At 44.8% G+C, this 22,573-nt stretch overlaps 2 protein-coding genes across 5 annotated transcripts in view; one reads left to right on the top strand and one right to left on the bottom strand.

Moving 5' to 3' along the window:
- Positions 1-10,798, bottom strand: part of CFAP77 (cilia and flagella associated protein 77) — a 57,125-nt gene extending 46,327 nt beyond the window's left edge. The window contains exon 1 of the mRNA XM_077787897.1: positions 10,202-10,798. Coding sequence (XP_077644023.1) covers positions 10,202-10,327 — 126 coding nt within the window. The 5' untranslated portion in view covers positions 10,328-10,798. The remainder of the gene's footprint in view (positions 1-10,201) is intronic.
- Positions 10,799-11,400: 602 nt separating this feature from the next.
- On the top strand, positions 11,401-20,915 carry TTF1 (transcription termination factor 1). Of its 4 annotated transcripts, none has more exons than XM_021543534.3 (12): positions 11,411-11,461; positions 12,011-12,124; positions 12,295-13,091; positions 13,886-14,142; positions 14,468-14,653; positions 15,713-15,791; positions 16,064-16,194; positions 16,700-16,928; positions 17,953-18,042; positions 18,261-18,326; positions 18,709-18,794; positions 19,196-20,915. In XM_021543534.3, exons 3-12 carry the CDS (start codon positions 12,304-12,306, stop codon positions 19,351-19,353), a joined length of 2,070 nt encoding a protein of 689 aa, XP_021399209.2. In that variant the 5' UTR covers positions 11,411-11,461; positions 12,011-12,124; positions 12,295-12,303; the 3' UTR covers positions 19,354-20,915. The 4 variants fall into 4 exon arrangements, with proteins under 4 accessions (XP_021399210.2, XP_021399209.2, XP_077644022.1 ...); XM_077787896.1 differs by lacking the exon at positions 11,411-11,461 and adding an exon at positions 11,468-11,726; XM_021543535.2 differs by lacking the exon at positions 12,011-12,124 and having other exon boundaries at positions 11,401-11,461.
- The last annotated feature ends 1,658 nt before the right edge of the window (positions 20,916-22,573 follow it).

Raw genomic sequence — 22,573 nt, 5'->3', positions numbered from 1 at the left:
TCCAGAGATCACAGATGCTAAACTCACTTAAAACCAGACAGTGAAAAACAGTCAGAGGAGCAGCGATTGTAAAAGTTTATATAGGAGTTGCTTTGTTTTCTATTTATAGCTGCACTGTATTTTTCTTGTAATACATTTTTAATGACTTATAAGGCCTAGTTATTTATTCTCCTGCAGCCAAATACTTTCTCTGCCCCGATGATGCAAGGGAGTGAGCTCTGCACAGAGGAGCTCTGTGGGAATGGCTGGATCTGCTGCCTGACTGGCCCCAGGCTGGGGGGACCCTGCCTGGCCCTGGGGACCCTCACAGCACCCAAGGCACTGCTGCACCCCCAGCATGCAGCTCCCCACTGCCTCTCTGCACAGGGACTGCCTGTGGAGAGCCCTCCCTGGGCCAGAATATTTGCAAATTGATGATTATTCTAGCTGCACACGAGGGAATATGTTTTTTTATGGTTATTTTGCTTTACATTTCTTAATCCAAAATTAACTTTACTTTAAAAAGAAAACAACCCCCAAACCTGCAGTGGTCCCTTCTATCTGGGTGTTGAAAAGTGGAGTATGAACAACAGACCAAAAAAAAAGCAGAAGATGGGACACTTTGAAATGGCAACTTTTAGCACAAAATATAATTATGCTGCAAAGCCAGCATCCATCCCTAAATACAAATGCTGATTGCCTCATGATGAGTCTAACCAGAATGGTATTAACTCTACTGTTCTTTCTAAATTGTTATATACCCAATATTTTCTTCTGACTCTTCTTCATATTAGATTAATAACTATGTAATCACTTCATTAGTTTATTTAGATTATGTTATTTTAGGAAATTATTGTTTAGATCAGCCTTGTCCTTCCCATCTCTCTGTGCCTTCCAGAATTAAGTAATATCTGAGGAAACCAATTAATTGCAACTCGACCGCTGTAATGGGGTCTGTTCTGCAGTGTGGCAATGTCTAATGGAGTTTTAATTTCCCCGTGGTTAAGTCAACATTTGTTTAAAGAGAGAAAACTCTTAGAGCAAAACACTGCCTGAAACACACACAGCTTCTTCCACGTCTGTGGGGCTGAACATTTTGGGGCTGCTTTTGTTGGGGGTAAAATTCCCAGAGGGGCACCAAAGAGCATCAATTCCCAGCAGGGGCTGAGGACTTGCAGGGCATGGGAAACATCCAGCCCAATCCTACACAGCACCTCCCAACCCTGCAGGGTCCTGGGGGCTAAAATGAATTTGTCACCCAGTGAAGCTTTGACAGCCCTTTTTAATGCATGGGGTTCCTCAGGCAATATTCATTTAAGTGTCCTGGGCCCTCACTTTGCAGTGGCAGCAGCAAGTCCTGGGCGTGGAGCCCTTTGTGGTGGGGGGCTGTCAGATACAAACCCTTATCCCCAAGGAACCTGCTGTGAGACACATGGGACAGCACCGTTTACAAAGAGATTTTTCCATTAATTGGCTTGTTCAGAGTATTTAGTACTGCCAGAAGTTACATTTGGGATTCTGGGTAGAGGCAAAGCACCCAAAAACCCTTTGAAAATGCCCCTGGACCCTCCCTCTCAAGCCCTGAGCCCCTTTCCAAACTTCCAATGCTGTTTTGCTTGGCAAAAGCTGACAAACTTCTAAAGTCAGTCTGGTCTGCCTTCCCCAGTTATCTGAGAGCTTAAAAGGTTGGAAACAAAGCTACATTATGATGCAACCAAATTCAGCAGCATCTGATTAACAAAAAGGAGGCCACAGCTACCTGACAGCAGCTGGTGGTTATTTTTTATTTCTAAAACAAACTGATGGCCTCAAACATTCATAATGTTTGGGGTTTGTTTGTTTGTTTGTTTGTTTGTTTAAATGTCTCATTTCCTGGTTTGTTTTTCTTCTGCATCGTGCAGGGAAATAAAGTTTTGCAATTCTTCTTCTCATAATAAGTCTGTCCAAAAATGATGTTGCTCGTTGTGTTGAAAGATGGTTTCAGTTTCTACTCAAAATTGGTATGAAAAAATTGCCTTGCCAAATGAACATTGTATACTGAACTTGTCAAATCCTCTCTCCTGACACAAATAAAAGATAACATTGGGTGGCAGCATGTAAAACAGCACTGACAAGACAGCTGGGATGGAAGCAAAGAAATGCATATTTTTCTCTTTCTCTCTTCCAGAGCAGGGAATGGGAAAGATCCAGGTGAGTGAATGCTGGCGTGTTACAACCAAAAATACATCATCTAAAGACTTAACAAGCCATTTCAAGGCAGCTTCTGAGATGAACATAAGCGATTCCATTTCTGATTAGTAAAATCATGACAAAAGCATCAACTTTTTTCCAAGCAGCCAAGAAAGCTGCTAAGTAGGTAGGAAGAGCAGCTGAGTAAAAGGGGTATTCAGTTAAAAGTTCACAACTCTGCTGTGCAGGCTAGGAGGACTATTCCTAGCACTGCAGAAAATTATTCCAAGTATATTTAAAAATAAATAAGGTAATGATAACACTTTCATTAGATCTGCAGTCTCTCCATGTAAGTGAATTGTTTTTTCCTATTAAAATCATTGATTGAAGGCTGTTAGCTATTTATCAGCCCCAAAATTACATTTATTCTCTCCTCTTAAAAATCACAACAACTGCATAGTTAGTAATAAGAAAAGACTCCTAAAACTGCAGTTTTGGGGTGGTGGGGGTGGGGGGGGGGGCAGGAATACAAGCATGAAACACAGATTGCACCTTCAAATCCCCGATGGCATCACGCTTCTTTGTTCTGCTAAGAAAAATTAACCTCAATCTCAGCTCAAGGTCCCCCGATTGATTATCATAGTCATTTAAATACTGTAATCTCATTTTCAGCATCAGGGAAAGGGAGCGAAAAGAAGAAAAAGAGAAAGAGGTGGGGAAGCGAGGGGGAGAGAAAGAGAAAACAGAATAAATTATCTGACAAAAGGAAAAAGGCCCTTTCTGCTTACGGAGCCTATTTCAGATCCTTCCACTTGATTGGAAAAGTTGATGAAGTTTAAATGAAGCAGAATTAGAGGCTCAGGCCACTGAGTATTGACAGGGGCCCACGGAAGAATGTGCAATTCAATAGGCCTGATTTCTGTGGAAAGCAGGGGAAAGGCCTAAATGGTATAATCTTCAATCAAATCCAACATCGACACTGACAAGGCAGGGTAATGAGATAGGCCAGATCAGGCATGTTGGTTAAAGAAATTAATCCCTCTCGCTGCACCAAGAGTTCAGCTTTGATGCCTATTGTACAGAGCCCCGTCCCAGCCTATCTAAATGCTAACTAACTGCCAGTGTGATCTGGGACTGTGCTTTTCAGTGCTGGGGCTAAGCTGGGAACAATTTTAGCTGCCTGATTTCCGTGGCAGAGGTGGGACAGTGGTGCTGGCACCGGGAGCAGAGCGGGGATGATGGATGCAGCTGCTCCCGTGCAGGGAAAGTTGCATTTCTGGTTGTCTTAAGGCTTTAGCGCACTGTAATACGTGGTAATTAATGGAGTTACAGTCCTGACCAGCCCACTGGGATCCCCTGGGAGCCACCAGAAGGGTTGGGCAGCCAGGAGGGTGATGGAGACAGCAACTGTAAGTCAGGAAGTTGAAAAGCTGCAAACAAAGGGGCTCTTCTACCTGGGTGAGCAACCCAAAGCTCCTGATTAAAACCAGCGTTATTTTTCAGGCTGGTTTGCTCTTTATGGAGCAATGCAAGGTTCACTGTGTTTGCTTTGAGGGTTTTCATCCCCCCAGCCTGGGAGTTACGCTATTATTTTTAATCAGGTTACACTTGTAAGATTTTTAGGCACAAACCTCGTGTTGGTTTGCTTAAACAAATCAAACTAGAGATATTTCCCTTGATATTGGAAGTTTTCTTAAAGGCTGTTGCTGGAAATCTAGTAGTAGATCCCACTCGCATTTATCTTTGCTACTTCAAATAAATGTGAGTGGGAAAGCCAGTGTAATTTATTTTATAAAGTACAAATGGTTAAAAAAGAAAATATTCTCAGAAATGCAGGTTCTGTCTAATCTGTACAATGTGAGCAGCCAAGCAAGAACAAAACAATCCCTGCAAGATGACAAAAGCTTCTGAAATCCAATAATTAGGCATAAGATCATCTCTAAGAATTTGCATGGAAAGCAATCTGCCCTTGGGGAAAGTGTAGCTAAAAACTCCCAAAAATCAGGAACTGAAAATGCTGGTCTCTGTGACTGCTGACCACATGCTCTCATTGCTCTACATTCTGCTAGGCAGCACTCAAAAAGAGGGGAATGGTAGTGGGAAAGGTTTAAAAATAAAGAGCTTTTCACCTTTTCCTTGGGCAGCCGCCAACTGGTTGCCTGCCCAACGCCCTCCTGCCCAGCACTGTCCTCACTGAGCCCCCACCAGCTTTTCCTCTATGCTCAGGGCACTTTGTGGTGCCCCCTCCAGAGAAGGAGAATTTTTATTGGTGTTGGAGTGAGAAGCTGAGGTTGGAGAGGAAAGAAGACAGAGATATTCCTGTGCTGTTACAAGTTTTAGGGCTGGTGCTGCTCTCAGCCTGCTGGGCTCGGTGTCCCTGGAGCAGGGTTGGTGGGTTTAAGGACAGTTCTGTGGGATTTGGGATATCCCCGACTTTCTCTGTGGTGTCTTCAATTTGAATTAGTCTGAAAATCATCTCTTGGCTTACTGTGGTTTGGGGGCAGCAGTAAAAACAGGTGGTGGCTCTCCCCTAAAGTTTCTTAAATCTTTCCGAGAATAAAGCCTGAGTTTTAGGTTCATCATAAAAAATTATAGCCTGCAGTAGCTCTGTGTGCACTGTGAACGTATAGATCCATTTGTGACCCATTTCATTTTAGTTATTTCCCCTATCCTGCCTACATCCTCTCATCCCTTGGCTTAATTTTTTTTTTACATCCCCACCAACTCGAGCAAGAGGCTTTACAGATGTTCTCTGCTCTGACAGCACTGCTATTAGGGTCATAATGCAACAATTTGGTCTAACCATTATTATTGTGCAGGCTGACTTCAATAATGCACTTTTAAATCAAAGAGCCTTTGAAGCTTTATTTCCATTGTATTAGACAAATAAACATAGAAGATTTTCACAAACATAAAAGGCATTCACCTTGTAATGTTTCTGGGCTTATTAGTCTCACCAATTTGCATTGTTTTGTTCACATAAAGGATCAAAATGCCCCTTTGCTTGATTTTACATCCTGCCTGTGGATCTTGGGAGTGAGCAGCTCCCCAGGCCGGGTGCTGCTGGGGCTGTCCCTCTGCCTGCTGAGTCACAGCTGGCACTTCAGAGCCCGAGTTCAAACAACCAGCAGGAAAAACCCACTACTTTCATTCATGCAGAATGTTTACCTGCCTCTTGGAATTACCTTATTTATTTCAGCAGTGCCTGTGCAAAATATGGGAGGGCATTAAAGCTCATAAGGAGTTTAATTTTTAGTGTACCAAATAATTCATTTAAAATCTTAAATGAGTTCATGCTGAGAAGAAAACCCTTAGAAGTCAGAGCATTGGAAGGAAAGCTCAGAACCAAACCTAATGATTATTTGACTAACCAGCCCTTCATTAGTTTATTTCTCTAATGAATTATTGAGATACTGCATAGACATCTCAGAATACATTTTTAAAAGCACAACACTGGTCTTAGATTGCAAAAATATAATAGTACTCGTGATATAATAATAATAGCAATAAGCACACAAAGTGCTGCATAAACACTAATTAAACCTCAGTGTCCCCAAGCAGCAAGCACAGAAGGCAGGATGCTCAGCACATGTAGTGATTTGAGGTAAAGAGAATAATTAACACCAAATAAAACAACCTTATTCCAAACACATCTCATGGTACTTGTGGCTGCTGTGCTCTGTGTTACAAGGGAGAGACAGAGGAACTGCAATCTGCTCTCCGACCAAGTTCCCAATAAATGTATTGATCCCAAATAGCTGTGAGCAGGTTTAGGTTAGGGGAGGGAACTGAATTACTTAAATCATCAAAGCTAACACCTGAGGGAAGTTACCCAAACCTTCTGGAAGCTGCCTCACAGGGCTGTGACCAGCAGTTTGCCACTGGGGGGATCTTGGTTCATGTACCAGCAGCTGTGAGATCCTGCCTGTGGCTGAAGCCCCAGATCCCTTGAGGGGAGCACAGGGACCTGACAGCCCTCCCTGGGCTGTGGCTGCTCTGTGCAAAGGGAATGATTTTGCTCCTGTCAGTCCCATTCCTCACCCGTGCTGAGTTCACCTTGACTCCTCGTCAGGCTGGTGCCAGAAGAGATAAAGAACATGAGTGAATTTGGAGATAATGTTAAAAAAAAAACCCAAACCCAAATCACCCAGGAAGCTGAGGGTTAAAGGCTCAAAGATGAAGCACAGCATTCAGATGTAAAAGCCCTGTTGCAGCCATAGTCCAGGTCAATAATAAAAGCTTCAGACTGATGGAAAACCTGCCCTGTCAGTAATTTCTATTCCAAGAGATGGTTGTGATGATGCAGTTTACAGCTCGAAGTTGTAATATTCTTTTTCACAGCATGCACTTGTCCAGCTTTGTCTCTTGCTTAATTACAGCTTTTTCTTTTTCACTATGTGACAAAATTTTAGTTTGACAAAATGGCTTCACTTGTTTTTGTGGTGTCCATCCTATTAGATCTTTCCAGGAATCAAAATGATTTTGCAACAATTGTCAGCAGTGCCTTGCTCTGTGACAGTCAGCTCAGAAATACTTCATGATGAGCTTCAATAGGCACGAAAGGAAAAAGAAAAACGTGGTGGGTGATTTCTGCCTTTACTTGCTGCCCACGTGGGGAATGGAGCCCCTTGGCCACCTGGCTGGTGCCACAGGGAGCATAGAGCAAGCTCCTGGGTGAGCCCAGAGAAAGCTCTTCTGTTCATCCCCTTCACCCACCAAAAAGGGCAGTTCACTCTCCTGGCCTGGCTAATCCTTCCTTTGCTGGGAATTCCAAAGCCAAGGATATCAGTGTGCCAGTTCCTGTGGTTTTGGGAGATTTTTTTTGATCATATATTTTTCTGGAGATTGTAGCTGCTGAAATTTTATTGCCTGAATCCTTTAGCTCCTGTTCAATCTCATTTGGAAAAAAAAAAAGAAATACTGCCAGCCCTCAGGGCTGTAGAGGAAAGCTTAGGAAAATGAACCCTAAATGCCCTGGCATTCAGACCAATAAAGACAGCCTGGCATCAGTTGTCATGTAAATAACAAGCTTGTAAAATAAACACTGCACATTCCAGCGGTTGTTTGTTAAATCTGCTTCTCCTGCAGTCTGCACTGGGACCTGGTGCCAGCCTTTCCTGGCCAGCAGAGCACCAGCACCATCCTCCTCCTCTTCCTCCTCAGAACTGCCAGGCTGGGAACAACTTTTCCATGTTGGGAGCAGCAGTAGGGGCTCTGAAGAGGAGCCAGATGCTTCTCAGGGCTTTTCCTGGAGAGCAGTTCCTGCTCTCTGCCCCTGGCTCCACCTGGACAGGTAAGGGGATGCTTTGGCACGTGGGGTTGGATTTCCCATTTACCTTCACGCATTTAGGAAGGTAAATCCAATTCCTTGCTGGTGATAATGACTTTGTCAGAGATATGTTGAACTTACTTATACCTATTATGCAGAAGATGTTAATCTAAATGTAATCAAACTGCTGTGAGTCACTAGTTCTGAAGTCTGTGTTGAGCTTGCCAGGGGTTAAGTGTAGTAAACACTTATTTCCTGCCAGAGACGGTTTATTTTTGTAACACAGGAGTTTTCAGTAAGTTTGTACTGGAAAAGTGCTTGGCTAAGGCTTTTACTGGTGAAAACAGACCAAAAATGCTTTGCTCAGATTTTTACTGGCATCAGTAGATGAAATGCTTTCCTCAGTTTTATGCTGCAAGCAAATATATATTGATAACTAAATTAACTCCTTGGTTAATTAAAACACAATATACATTCTAGCAGAGAAAGAGAGCATTCATCCCTAGAAATGTTAATGTGAGAAGATGATGGTTTTAACCTGTGATAGCCAGAGTGTGTGAACACATCCTGTGGGGAGGCTGGGCTGGGCAGAGCTGAGGCAGGAGACTCAGCCAGAAACAGCCTGGGCAGGGATCTTGTTTGAATATGTGATGCCATATTTAGAACATACATAAAATAAGTCAAAGAGAAAGAAGGATGTCCTTTGACTGCTGCAGAGTAGGAAATTTGTCACACTTGCACCAGTGTTTTGGGGTCCAAGTGCTATTTGGAGGAGGATCGGGGACTAAGTGTCCCATCCATCTCCACTGGCCTCAGGTTCTTGTGGATTTGCTGCCCAGAGACCCTCCCTGGCAGCTGTTTGAGCTGTGTGTTCCTCATGCCCTCCCTCGGCTGCCAGCAGCACTCCTCCAAGCTGCACTTGTCTCCAAACCTTCTGTCCTTTTCTCCTAAACCATCTTTGTGTCCTTTGGTTCCAGCACGAGGGCTGGGACCTGCTGGCCATCCTCTCCAGAGTGCTGGGTCCCCAGGGCTGTCCTGGGGAGGAGGAGATTCCAGGCTGCAGCTGGAAGCAGGAGGAGGAGGAGGAGGAAGGGCAGAGGGCTGATGCTGTCAGTGTGTCACCACTGGTGTGCGCAGTGCCAAGTTCCAGCGTTTATCCAGCGAACTGCCACCCCACCCCTGTCACCTCCCGGCAGAGAGGGACACCCTGGTGAATTCAGCACTCCCCGGGCAGTGTGGGAAGGCAGCTGGCAGGGGGGCAGCACTTTGCTGCACAAACTCGGCAGCAGAACCTACCCTGAAGTGCAATTACTGCTGGTTCCAAGAGTGAAAGCGTTCCTGTTAACACCTCCCTTACTCTATACTCATCAGGTGGATGCAAACCTCCTCACATCCCTACCAGCAAATACCCTCCTGCAAGGAAGCCTTGAGAAAACAGAAATTGTCCAGAATACTGAAATGGAACGCTACCTTTTCCTTCTAAACTTGCTCAAAGTTTAGTTTCACCAGGCTAGATTGCAGAAACCCAGATTGCAGAAATCCAGATTGTCTCTTAATTTACTAAAACATCCCACCATTAAAAATTGCACAGAATTCCCAGTGCCAGGATGCTCTGCAAGAGATATCCTTCCCATCTAACTATGGGGATCCAGAGAAAAGAAAGAAAGAAAGTTGTGGATTAGAACAGACCAGGCTGCTTTTGAGTTCTGAGTCTCACATTTCCAGTGACACACCAAATTCCCAAATTTTACGCCCAGCCTCTCCAAGCCTGCGGTTACGGAGGGAACCGGAGAGCCGAACTCCGGCTGGAAGGACGCGGTTAAAGCGGGGAAGCAAGGCTTGGGAGCAGGAGCAGGCGAGGAGCGGCCGCTCCGAGCGCTCGGAGCCGGCTGCGGGAGCCGCACCCGCCGCGGCCCCGGCGCGGGGCGGGCTCGGGGCTCGCCGCGGACCGGGAGCGCCGGTTCGGGCACGAAGCCGTTCTGCGAGTGCCATCCAGGGGACGGGAGCTGCACTTCAGCTGCTGCTCGGGGCTGAAGCGTCACTGCTGAGGGTGTGCGTGCCGAGGAGGAGGAAGCCACCGAAGCGAGATGTTTGAAACTTTGCTCAGCAGGGCAGGGAATAACGAACGGAGATGTGCCCAGAGTTTGGGAAGGGACCAGAACCCCCACAGCAGGTCTAAAAATGCTAATTTCAGAACTACAGAATCACTTAAGGTGGGAACGAGCTCCAAAATCATCGAGTCCAGCCTGTGACCGATCAGCAGAGCGTGCTCTGGGTGCCACGTCCAGGTGTTCCTTGGACTCCAGACATCCCTGGACGGCCCCTTCCAGCGGTGGTGGCAATTCCCAGTTTGTGTGACCCTCTCTGCTGTGCCTGGGGCTGCAGAGCAGCCACAGTGACATCTCGGTCCCTGTCTTCGAGTGCTTCCCGAACCTTGGGACTTACGACTTGGGACAACCCTGGCAGGGAGAGCCCATCCTGCTCTGTGCCCATCACCGGCTGGGGACCGGTCGTTAAAACACGGCCATGGCTTGTGGAGGAGCAGCGGAGAAACAATTTCCTTGTCACATAAATCAGTGTGGGCGGTGGGAAAAAACTGATTTTAACTGCTTTAAGGGAAAACCTTTCTGCTGTGGAGCTGCCCGCGGGGCGACCGTGACCCCCCCACCATCCCCGGGGTCCCGTGGGCTGTGGATGGGAGGGAGGTGGCCGCGGCGATGGGATGGGGGTGGCCGTGTCCGGGCAGGGCTCGGGGGCGGAGGGAACGGGGGTCGCGGGGCTCACCTTGATGATGAGCGGGTTGCGCAGCATGCTGAGCCGGACCAAGCCCAGCCGCTCGTTCTCCGTGCCCGGGCCCGCCTCGGCCAAGGTCATCGGCCGCCGCCGGGACCCCGCTCTGCCGCCCGCCATGGCGCGGGGGCCGGTCCCGGCCCGCGGGGCTCTGGGCGGTCCCAGTCCGGGTGCCGGGGAGGTGTCGGTTGTTCCGGTGCCGGTGCCGGGGCTGTCTCGGCGGTGCCGGTACCGATCCGGACACCGCGTCTCTGCACGGCGCCGGTGCCGGTGCCGGGGCTGTCTCGGCGGTGCCGGTGCCGGTGTCTCTGCACGGCCCCGGTGCCGATACGGGTGCCGATGTCTCTGCGCGCCCCGGTGCCGGTGCGGGTGCCGGGATCTCTGCACGGCCCCGGTACCGATGTGGGTGCCGGGATCTCTGCACGGCCCCGGTACCGATGCGGGTGCCGGTGTCTCTGCACGGCCCCGGTGTCTATACGGGTGCCGGAGTCTCTGCACGGCCCCGGTACCGATGCGGGTCCGGTGTCGCTGCACGGCCCCGGTACCGATGCGGATGCCGGTGTCTCTGCACGGCCCCGGTGTCTATACAGGTGCCGATGTCTCTGCGCGCCCCGGTGCCGGTGCGGGTGCCGGTGTCTCTGCACGGCCCCGGTGTCTATACAGGTGCCGGTGTCTCTGCACGGCCCCGGTACCGATGCGGGTGCCGGGATCTCTGCACGGCCCCGGTACCGATCCGGGTACCGGAGTCTCTGCACGGCCCCGGTGCCGGTGTCTCTGCACGGCCCCGGTACCGATGCGGGTGCCGATGTCTCTGCGCGCCCCGGTGCCGGTGCGGGTGCCGGGATCTCTGCACGGCCCCGGTACCGATGAGGGTGCCGGTGTCTCTGCACGGCCCCGGTGTCTATACAGGTGCCGGTGTCTCTGCACGGCCCCGGTGCCGATGCGGGTGCCGGAGTCTCTGCACGGCCCCGGTGTCTATACGGGTGCCGGTGTCTCTGCACGGCCCCGGTACCGATGCGGATGCCGGTGTCTCTGCACGGCCCCGGTGCCGATACGGGTCCGGAGTCTCTGCACGGCCCCGGTGCCGATACGGGTGCCGGAGTCTCTGCACGGCCCCGGTGCCGGGTTCTCCCGCCGAGCTCGCGGCGGCCTCCGTCTCCAGGCAACCGGCGGTGCGGCGCTCTGATGGGCCCGGCCGCGGCCGCTTCCGCCGGGGAAGCGGATGGGCCGGGGCGGGGCGGACACCGCGTGCAGGTAACGGGAGGCCCGGCGGGGCTGGGGCCGGGAGCGGCGCTGGGTTCCTCACAGCCCGGGGCCGCCGGGAGCGCTGCGGGTCTCCGCCGGTAGCCCGGAGAGGAGCGGCGGGGCCGGGCCCGCGCTCGGGTTCGTTGATCGGTGTCTGGGCCCACAAACCGCGCTGTGGTTTGAGCTCTCGGCGGCCGCTCCTTCCCCTCGCTGGCGGGGAGGGCATGCCCGGGATGCGAAATTCAAGGGCGGGTGTTTCGAATGTGACACGGAGGTGAGTGTTTTGTATGTGCCGGATGTGGAAAATGTGCTTAAAAAAGCTTCCTGCCTGCTCTGTGTGCCTGAATTCTGCCTGCAAGGCTGAGCTCGGCCCCTCAGAAATTTCCGATTAGAGAATTTCGGGTTTAGTGCTGTTGAGCCTCTTATTTCTTCGTCGTTTTTCGCTTGCTGCTGTTTCAGTGCTGAAAGCTGAGTTGAACATACAAGTCAGACGTTCCTTAGTTATTCAACTTCAGAGCTAGTAGTTACTGAATTTAGTGAAGTGTTTTTTTGTTGTAGGAAAGCACTTTGAAGCACTGTGATGCACATCTGTTTGACAAAGAAGGCACCAGGTTTTCCTAGGCACTTTACAGAACCAAAGTAATTGATTGGAAGTAGGAATTGGATTAAAAAGTAAGAGTCCAAGATAAAGCTGAGTTTTTAACAGTTAAGATTTTGGGTGGGTTTTGTGCTTTTTGTTGTGTTTTTTTTTTTTTTTTTTTTTTTGGGGGGGGTGTTTCGTTTTAAATAAAAACGGTGTAAAAATGATAACACTTCAGTAAAACTCCTCTCTTTTACTTTAGAGAAAAAAAATGAAAGGCAAAGCACATGCAGGTGATTTTCAAGCCCAGGATTTTGCCAAGAAGAAGAAAAAGAAGAAGAGGAAACTGAATGAGTCCAACAACAAACACGAAGATGCTGAAACTGTGGAAGGTGAAGAGCTCGGCTGCATTTCCCCAGTGCTCTTTGAAGAGGCAGCAGGACAGGGTGGGGAGGGCAGGACAAAGAAGAAAAAAAAGGGTGCGAAGCAGCAGGCTCTGCTGGATAATTATTTTGTGAAGATGCAACGTGAGCTCAGCAGTGGGGCTGGAGCTGCTTCCCCGAGGAAGAAGAGGAAGAGGAAGGGTGAGGACAGCACCAGTGAGCTCAGCGATGTGAACCAGGACTGCCAGGAGGGTGCTGCTGATGATGTTTATTTCAAAAAACACAAGAAGAGGAAAGAGAAGCAGCCTGAAGAGCATGAGGTGCGTGAGCTGCCTCCCTCTGAGGAACACAGCACGGGCCACAAAGAGAAATCCAAAAAGAAGAGGAAGAAGAGGAGAGAGGGCAGTGGCCAGGAGGACCCAGATGAAGCAGCTGAGGCACTGCCATCACCCTCAGAGCAGGACAGGGGGCACAGGGGGTGGCCTGCACCTGCAGGTGAGGATGGAGGCTCTGATGCTGCTTCTGCCATCACTGAGGTCTCCGTGGAGCTCCCTGCTGATTTTTCCACACCCAATAAAGCATCTGAGCGAGCTAAAAAGATTCCAGCACATGTTAAAAAAGCAAAAAACAGCAGCACTTCTGTCATAGGAGAAAGCTGTTCAGAGTCTGAGATGATGTAAGTTCAGGTTTTGTTGTGGGGTTTTTTTCCTTCTTCCACTCCCCCAAATAGATTCCTTTGATATTATTTGGGTTCTAGGTTTGTCTTCATTCTGTTTTGTGCGTTTTAAAGAAAAACTTTGAACTTACACAGCATTTGTGATGTTGAAGGTCTATTTCTAAACCTCAGTTTTCTTGTGGAGATCCAATAACAATTTTTTAAGAATACTTCATGCTCTTTTCTCCTCTTTAAAAACTGTAGGTACAGAAATAACTTACCTGCAAACAATTCACAGTTAAAAAAAAGGGGGGAGGGGAAGAGAGAAGGATTTCATTTGTTAAAGTTGATATTTATGGGGAACATGTGCATTTTAACCAAGTAGCTAGTAAGGTCAGCTGAACAATTGAATGTTCTATGCAAATAAATGCTCCTGTATGTAGTTCTTGATGCCTTTGCAGTGTCTAGAAAACAAAACAGGAGCACTAGTAAGAGACAGATGTAAAAAATCTGTGTGCAAGTGCTAGCAAGAAGCATTATTTCTTCATTATGCCTATGTGTGAGAGTTCTGTGGATTTTCAGAACTTCAGAAAGCTCCTTGATTATTACAAGTGTAGAAATTTGGAAATAAATTACAATTACTAAATTATGTTAAAAGGTTAGAAATGCAAAGCAGTGGATGTGTGAAGTATTTTTTTGTTCTGTAATTAACAAATATGTTCATTCTTTAAATGGTAGAGATGTTAACAACATCTCTGGTTTGGAGTTCTATGGTGTATTTTATTTTATGCCCTTTTTTTTAATATATATATCAGGACACCAAAAGCCTTGGCATCTCATAAAAAGAAGCAGAAGCAGCAGAACAATTCCTTTTTTGAGTTGGCAGCCTCTGATGAGGTCAGCGTGGATGGTGAAGAAAGCCTGGACCCTTTCATGACTTCAGTTGTAGATTTGGATACTGCAAGACAAGAACTGGAAGAGTTTATTCCTCATGTGAAGAATATATCAGACAGTTCAATCAGGAAAATGGCTGGAAGAGACCTAATGAGGTTTAAGGAGTTTAAAAAACTGGGTGAGCTCTCTGAAATCCTGTTGCAGTGAGGAACGACTGTGCAGCTGTGCTAATGTTTGGACAGAGAAAAAAGTTTGTGTCGTGTCTGTTTCACCCGCAGTCTGGTTCACTTCTTCCCATTGATGTATTTTCTTTTCTCTGTTTTGCACATCTGCTTCCACATTGGCAAATTTCAGTTCAAACTTGTGTGTTAATTGCTGATTCCCAGCTGGTTTTTTCTCTTTCAGTTTTCTCTTTCCCCCTCTCAATTTGTTCATACCTGAGCTGTGCAAGAGATGGTACTTAAGGTTTCATTTGGGTTTTTTTTAACCTTTCTATATTTTAGGTATGGCTGTCAAGTTTGGCAGATTTACCCAGAAGGAAAATAAACAAATCCAGAAAAACATTGAAGAGTTCTTAGCACTTACTGGAATAGACAGTGCTGAAAAACTTTTGTTTACCTCAAGGTATCCAGAAGATAAAGACACCATCCATCACCTGAAAATAGAACATAATTTTTGTGAAAAAATCTGTGAGTATTTCAGTTCATCCTCAGACAGCTGAATGTTGCATTCTACAGCCTGGTGATATTATGGCATATTCTGTAAAATAATTTTTATTGAAAAGCACTGATGTTGCTCAATTTGGTAAAAAAAGAGGCTGCTGACATGGTGTAGTTGATAATCTGCACAGTCCACTGTGCTCACTATCTGGTCTCAAATAGGAAGAGTTTAGAGATAAAATATGGTCAAGACCAGTAAAGACTTCCAGACTTGCATTTGGGCTTTATGGCTTTAAGTGCATTATTTGCTAAACTATAATTAAGGTTACTAATGGCAGCTGTGAGTGATTAAGTCCTGTCTGACATTGTGTCCAATAAATAGGACTGAGGGGGGGTGGAAGAAACTGAGCCATCCCAGTTTTCCAAGACCTGGGGATCTCCTCAGTGCACCAGGAGCTTTACTCTGTGTTTGGTGACATCACCTCAGGCAAGGCTGAGTAAATAACTTGTCATGGATCAGGATACTGGGATCAAATCACAGATTTGTTCCTCTGTGGTTATTTCAGACACACATTCCTTCCTTCTGCATCAGCACATTTCCCTGATACTGACTTTCATCCCAGTCTGGGAGCTTGTTCCTGGGAAGATTTGGCAGAAAATCTCATCAGTGTTCTGTGCCTTGCAGTCCCCTCTGCTGGGCACTGCTGGCCAAGGAGGTTGTGTGTTCCCAGGGCTTGGTCTCTCTAGATCTTCCCTGCAGCAGAGATCTTCACTTGGTTTTTGCTGATGCCCCCAGTGTCTGCATTTCCCAGTTGGAACAGTTTGTAAAGCACCCAGGGTCCCCTCAGCTCCTGCCTGTGGCTGTCTCATGTCTCTGTTTTAATTGGAGTGTTCAGCATGCCAGTTAAATTTTAATCACACCTGGATCAAATGCACAGCTAGTCCATGCAGTTTGTAGCTGGTGAGTGGAAAGAATCTGTTGCTGACAGCACGGTCATGAAAATGCTTGGTGTTGGGTTTTGGGGTTTGTTTCATTTTGGCCTCACCACTGTTAGAAATGTTTGTTAAAAATGATCCTTTACCTTCCAGCTGAAGGCATACCCAGGCCCTGGAGGCTGATATATTATCGAGCAAGGAAGATGTTTGACCCAAATAATTATAAAGGAAGGTAAGGGGATACTTTAAAAATGTTTCTGAATGCTAGTATCAGTCTGTGTTGATTATTTGTAAATTAAAAGTGGATTCAAGTGAAGATAATTTCTCCCATTTGTGCCAGTTACTGTGACTTAATTGATATTTTGCCTTATTGATTCCTCTGTTCTAAAACTGACTTGAAGTGATAATGATGATTACCATTGATCACCTGCAGATGTTACAGCTCTTTAAGAGATTGAAATGGTTTGAATTCACAGCTGAAGCTGTGCCCATTTCTTCAACCAGGTATACTATAGAAGAAAAAGAACAATTAAAGAAGTATCAAGCTCTGCATGGCAATGATTGGAAGAAGATTTCTGAATTGATGTCCCGTTCCAACCTCTCAGTTGCTATGAAATACTCTGAAATCAAGTCAGGTATGTAATTTTTAGAAAAACAATTCATTTTGTGGAACTTTATTTGAACTGTACAATGTAGGTACCCTAAACATAAGGAAAAAGTCCTTCAAGTGTGGGGTTCTTAATTAATTAATTGATTTCCAGTGATGGTCCTCTTCTTCACACCACTGATTGCATTTTCAAGTGGAAAGGATAAGAAAGATCTCTGAAAGAAAATGGAGAAAACGTGAAACAAATATAACTCTTTATTAACAGAACTGACATCTAAAAAAGATGATTTCATGGGGAGGGCAGAAGGAATTTGGCAGCCAGGTTTAAAAAGATAACAACTGGGGATCAGACTGTTCTTTAGTGTTTAGGCTGAACTTTAAAGCTTGGTACACAGAAGAGTTTCTAGGACATGTGTTAAGAAGTTGGTCCTATAAATGAAAATCATGCAAAGTGAAACATTTGCTCTTTAGCCTTTTTTTCCCTAATCATTTATGATAAATTATGCATTAACCTGGTGGGTTTTCAATTTTAGCTGTCAACTATGGTCCTTGGACAAAGGAAGAAACCCAGAAGTTAATAAAAGCAGTGAAGGATGTGATGAGGAGAAAACTGAGAACAGAAAATCCAAGTTCTCTTTCCTCCCTGGAAGAGTCAAACGGGGATCTCTGGATTGACCGTGAGCAGCTGCACCAGCCACTGCCGTGGACTGAGATTGAAACCAAAGTGGGGAGTCGATATTGGAGACAGTGCAAACAGAAATGGTGAGGGCTTGGACTAAACTAAGACAGTAAAATGTGTTCTGGAATGTATTTATTCTGCAAAACCTGGGTTTTGTACCATGATGATCCTTTGGTAGGACAGGTAAGAGATTGTGGAGTGCAGAAGAGGCATTCCAGAAGTGTCTGAGACAACTCTTTGCTAGCTGCAGCAACTTTTCTGTTTGCTGTGATAGCAAAGCCTGATTTCTGCCTGGTGTGCTGAAGCCTGAGCAGCACAGTTGACTTACATTCTGAACCCTGGCCATTATGACTAACAGCAGCAGTATTATTTGGCTGAAAATAGATGATTGAGACTCTTACGCCAGCTGTTTAACACCAAACCAGCTGCTTCAGAAACTTTCACATAACCTTGTGTAGTTATCTGCAGGAAATGTATTATTTTAAGAAACTTTCCCAACTGACATGAATAGCAGTTTCTTTGTAGGGTATTTTAAGGGAAACCCTCCCAGCCAAGGCCTGGGCCCTGGCCAAGCCTTGGCCCCTGTTGGTTGGGAAGTGTGCCATCAGATCCAGGTGTTTCTTTGCTAAAAATATAATTAAGTCACTTGGACTTGCTGATATGGGGCCTATAAAAGCTGGACCCAGTTTTGGGGTGAATTTGGAGACCTCACCTAGGGGTGGACACACTGTGGAGGATTTCCCAGTTGCTGGGAAGGGTTCTCCAGGTCCTGCCTGTGACAGGATCTGGATGATGATAAAACATTGAGGCAATTTGTGATGTATCTTTGTCAATCACTATCCTTTCTCTCATATATGAATGATTAGTGCACTCTTGCTTATTTTTGCTTGCTGCTAAAAATAAGTATATAGCTTTATTGAATGTTTGATTTTACTTTTTTGTTGCCTTAATAGTCATAGTAAAATAAAACCATTCTTTCCATTGGTGACTGTATCCCTTCAATCCCCCTGTCCTTTGGCAGAATACTGCCTCTCTGTGACAGCAGCAGCACCTTGATGCTTGGAATTTCTCAAAATGATAAAAACCTGGTTTTGTGTGTTTTCAAAGGAATTCAATTTTAACAAGGATGTTGACCCAAGGGCACCAGTTGCACAAAGGGACCAATGGATTACAGAGCAAGATCACTCTTATTAAAAGGTACAGTTCTGAGCACTGGGATGTTTTTTATCTCCCACTGTTTGAGCTGTGTTTATAAAAGTTGGCAGGATGAGAATAACCTGCTTGCAGCTTGATATATGTTTTGTAATCATTCTTGCTCTGGACAAAATGTCTTGTAATTTCTGACTGGGGGAGCTGGGATCAGTGAATGATGTCTTGAGTTCTGCCTGCTAACTGCTTCTGTCTCACATCCACAGGTTGTATGAAACAAAAGCAGAGGATGCCAGTGAAGTAAACTGGGATGAACTCAGTTATGCTATTGGGTAAATCTCCCTTCCCTCTTTTGATGGATACAAAGGGTAGTGAAAGCAGAGGAATCCAAGTTCTGGTATCTTTTACAACTGTAGGAAATGTTCAGTTTGGAAACATTACAGTTGCATAGCACTGAGCAGGAAGCCAAGATCTGAAACCCTTCATCTTCTAGATACTGGAGTGTTTTGTATCTGTGCTTCCAGATGTTAATCACTTAATGGGAAAAAGTATGATTTGATACTATGGGTTAATAATTATTTGAATTCCATCATTTCCAACTAAATCTAAGCTAGGGTTTGAGTGGTATCACTCTCAGGAATGGATAACTCAGTAAGAATTAAGCTTTATGATAATTCCTTGCACCACTAATTCTTTGAACTCTTCTCGTTGCAGAGATGTTCCTAGAAGATATGCTCAGTTAAAGTTTTATAGGCTAAAAGTGTCTTTTGTCCCTTTATGGAAAAGAAAGACTTTTTCTGGTCAGTATATCAGCTGTATTTATGTGCTCCTATGTATTTATGTGCTCCTAAAGGCTGTGGTTTGAATCTCAGAGGATTACATATTCTCGTTCAATTTTTCCAAATTGGCTAAAATCTTAGGGTTTATACTTATTTTACTAAATGCTTTTTTTCTAACTTTCAATGTTCTCTTCGTGCAAGTGTTTATGAACCTGTTCTTTTTAATAGCCTGGGTTGAAAAGTTTTAAGACCGTGCATTTTAATTTCTCTTTGCACGTTTGTGCTATGCCTAATCTCCCTGCAGCCCCTGTGATCAGAATAATACACAGATTTTGTGCATTTAACACTGACAACAGAATTCCTGTGAGATGCTGTTCCTCTACAGATCAAATTAAATTTGCTTTTTTTTTTTTTTCTCATAGAAATTATTGACTATCTGTATGAAAAGAAGCTCCCAGAACTTGAAGAAAAGTTAAGGGAAGAGAGGAATCGCTGTAGTTTTGACAATTTAGCAGCCAGTCAGCAGCAGAAGGCTTTCAGACTCAGTGACATTTTTGACCCCAGTGAAGAGAGTGATTGACTGATTATCCTAAAAGCAATGCCTAATTTGCATATTTAACTGCAAACAGCTCTGGTTGAAAGGTGGGTGCAGCTCACCACCTGCAAGTACCCAGGCTCTTGACAATGGCAAAAGTCAGGATGGGCACCTCTGTTTGTCTTGTTTCATCTTGAAGATGGAGTTAAACAGAGCTTTTGTGCCACATTTTATTTAATTCAGCCTTGGTTTTAGAAGGTTTCATGTAAGTATTCAAGTTGCTTTCTCAATGTCTCGCAATACTTTTTTTCTGTGGAGTTGACAGCTGCTGTTTTCCTTTTATGAATGAACTTGGTCTTGATAACTTTATTTTTTTTTAATTCATGGGATTGGAAAAAGGTTTTCAGTTTGCTTTTAAAACTCTGTAATAATCAAGTCTTCAGACATCTGTGTAGATGAAAACAGCACAACTTTAAAGTTTTTTTTAAACAGATACCTTATTCTTAAAAGCAACTGATTTTATTTTTGATGCAGACTTACGCTTTTCTCAACTCTTCTAGAGGAAAAAATACTTTTGTCCATCACTATTCATAATTTAATGCTAACCAAATCAAGTAATATAAAAGCTTGCAATTAATATTTGGAATACAGAGACAAAACAGTGTATATATATATACACATATTATATATATATTTTAATTTTTCCAAGGAGAATTTCTACATTTGAATAAGAAAATTAAGCAATAAGATGGAGGTTGTACTCATGTTTTGTATGATACTTTTAACTCTGCCTGAAATGATTATTTGTAAATTTACTAAATTAAAGTAAAAAGTCCCAAAAATACCTTACAATGTAAATTCTTTGTAAGGCTTGTTTATATTTCTCATATGCTGTACTAGATAGTAAAGCAAGAAGACTCAGTCCCTGCTTTTTTAGGATCATTTTGGTAAGTGACAATTTCCCTATTTAATTCTAGTAATCACTATTAAAAATCTAGAACTTACAAAGCTTGAAATCAAGGCCTTTTTGGAAGATCTGGAAGGTGACTTAAGCAAGGGATTTTAAAGGAAAACTTCCCATATTTAAGTGTCTGGCTTTAGTCTCTCTGCAGGTAGAAAGCACTGGGATTTTTGTGAGACAGGCACAACCTCCCCTGCAGTCAGCCACTGCTTTGAGGGTAAAAGTTTTCCAGCCAAAAGCTGAAATGGGATGGGGGAAGGAAAGACACACCACTTCCACTTAGGTCTTTGTGTTGTTTCATGGGCTTGAAGGTTAGAAGCTGAAAAACTTGAATTTCTAAATCTAAAAAATTTGTATTTTTCAAGGTTGGTTTTTTTTTTTTTCTGGTAAATGGAGATGCTCTGAATTGTGTGCAGGCAAGAGCACAGATGATGCCTGGTTGTATAGTTTGTAAAGTAGATCTTGTAGAAATAAACTTCTACTTCCATTATGAGATTTATTTTATTCTTTGCTGTGAAAGAAAAATGCTGTGGCTGAGTGGAATGTACCTCACTCTAAAGAGAGAAGCAGCAATGTTTTATTGAGTGAGATGAACAATTTGACAGAGTTCAAAGAATTTAATAAAGTTTTAACAGTTGCTTACCAAGGCTCAGAGTTCACCTTATTAATGACTTATTCATTAGTACAAATTCAGCTGCTCAGTCACTTACCAAGGATCTGGTGTGAGTAAAGGATCTCTTGCCCTTGGGCAGGGCTCAGGTAAGGGAGGTTTCCCTGCTCCAGGCATTCCCCTGGCCTTCAATCCTTCTCCAACTCAGAGTTAATTAGGGTGAAATTGGTGCTTGTTAATTAGCAGTACAAACAGGATAGATGCCTTTGTTTTAGCTCTGCTATCTCATTCTCCACTCCTTATCTTGCATGTTTGGGCTTCAAAACCACCTTTCAAAATATTTTTCTGAGTTACTATCGCTCCCCTGTCAGTGAGCCAGGAGCGTTCTAGCTCTAAGAGTCACCTCAGGGCGTGAGCTCCTGTTCCTCCCAGAACCTACCAAGGAAAAATCTTGATACTCATTAAAAGCAGTTTCTCTGCTAAATATGAGCAAGCCAGGGATGGAATTGTAAACTTGGAGCCATCACTGCACTGGCTGCTTTGGGGAAACAGAGAGGAAAGAGAGGCTTCCAATTCCCTGCAGCCCTGGGAATGGAGGAAGGAAACTCCTTCCCCTTCATCCCCTTGGCTGAGGTGTGTGCAATCTGTTTGCACAGGGGCAAATAATTGCATGTTGATTATTTCCCAGGTGCTGAATAATGGCACAAGGAAGGAGCTTTTCCCTTTGCCATCCTCTTCCCCAGCCCTGTGGGATTCCAGGCACAGGGAGGCAGCTCTTCACGTGGATATTTCAGTATTACTGCAAACAGCAAACTCTGCAGAGGTTTAAAAAAAAGAAAAACTAAAGAGGCTCCACAGAATGATGAAGCAAATAACGTTGACAAAAGCTTTGTGTATCAGACTGCATTATAAATAAGAGCATGACAGCTCCTTCAAGTGTAAAAACACCCTAAAAACCCAGGTGTTTCAAGCAGATGTGTCACTTCAAGCATTTCCCTGGCATCTTCATGGCCTGAGTGGTGTTACAGCACAAAACTCCTCAGCTGTGTGGCATTATCAAAGACAGAGACAGACAAGTTCTAAGGCTATGTTTGCAGCACTTCAAAGCTGAAGAAGCAGCTGAAGATCAAATGGGGACTTGCGTTTTTCACCCCTCTTCCCTGTAAGGTCTTAACCAAGGAGGTGGAGAAAGGTGATGCTGATATAACTTGGGTCAAAGTTACAAGATGCTTATATAGCTTGAGGTAAAAGACACCAATATAACCTGAATCGTAACTTTGTATATTTATATAACCTGAATTATAACTTTCTATATCTATATAACCTGAATCATAACTTTCCATATGCTATGAATATGTATATGAATGCAATAGCCAGTATATGGTTAGATAGTTGCTTAATGCTTAAATTAACAAACTTGCCAGGTGAATAATCTCAAAACCAGACAAGTGTAGCTATAATGGGGAGCAGGAGGATGTACAAATGAGAAATTGGCAAATGGAAAGCAAATTAGCCACAAAATGAAGAATTTTGTCTGGTTAGATCCAGAAAGACCAAGGAACACCGTGACTGTGCATGCTCTTTAGACAAAGTTGGGAAGTTCGGATGCGAGAAAAACCTTGAGCCTTCATCAAAGAAGACCCCCAAGACTACCTAAATTGGGGAGGGAAAAGTGGGGGAGAGAAAAACTTTAT

Source organism: Lonchura striata, chromosome 22 (assembly GCF_046129695.1).
Source record: "Lonchura striata isolate bLonStr1 chromosome 22, bLonStr1.mat, whole genome shotgun sequence".
Classification (NCBI taxonomy): Eukaryota; Metazoa; Chordata; class Aves; order Passeriformes; family Estrildidae; genus Lonchura; species Lonchura striata.
Note: the sequence above shows the minus strand (reverse complement) of the source record. Positions and strands in the feature narration are given on the sequence as shown.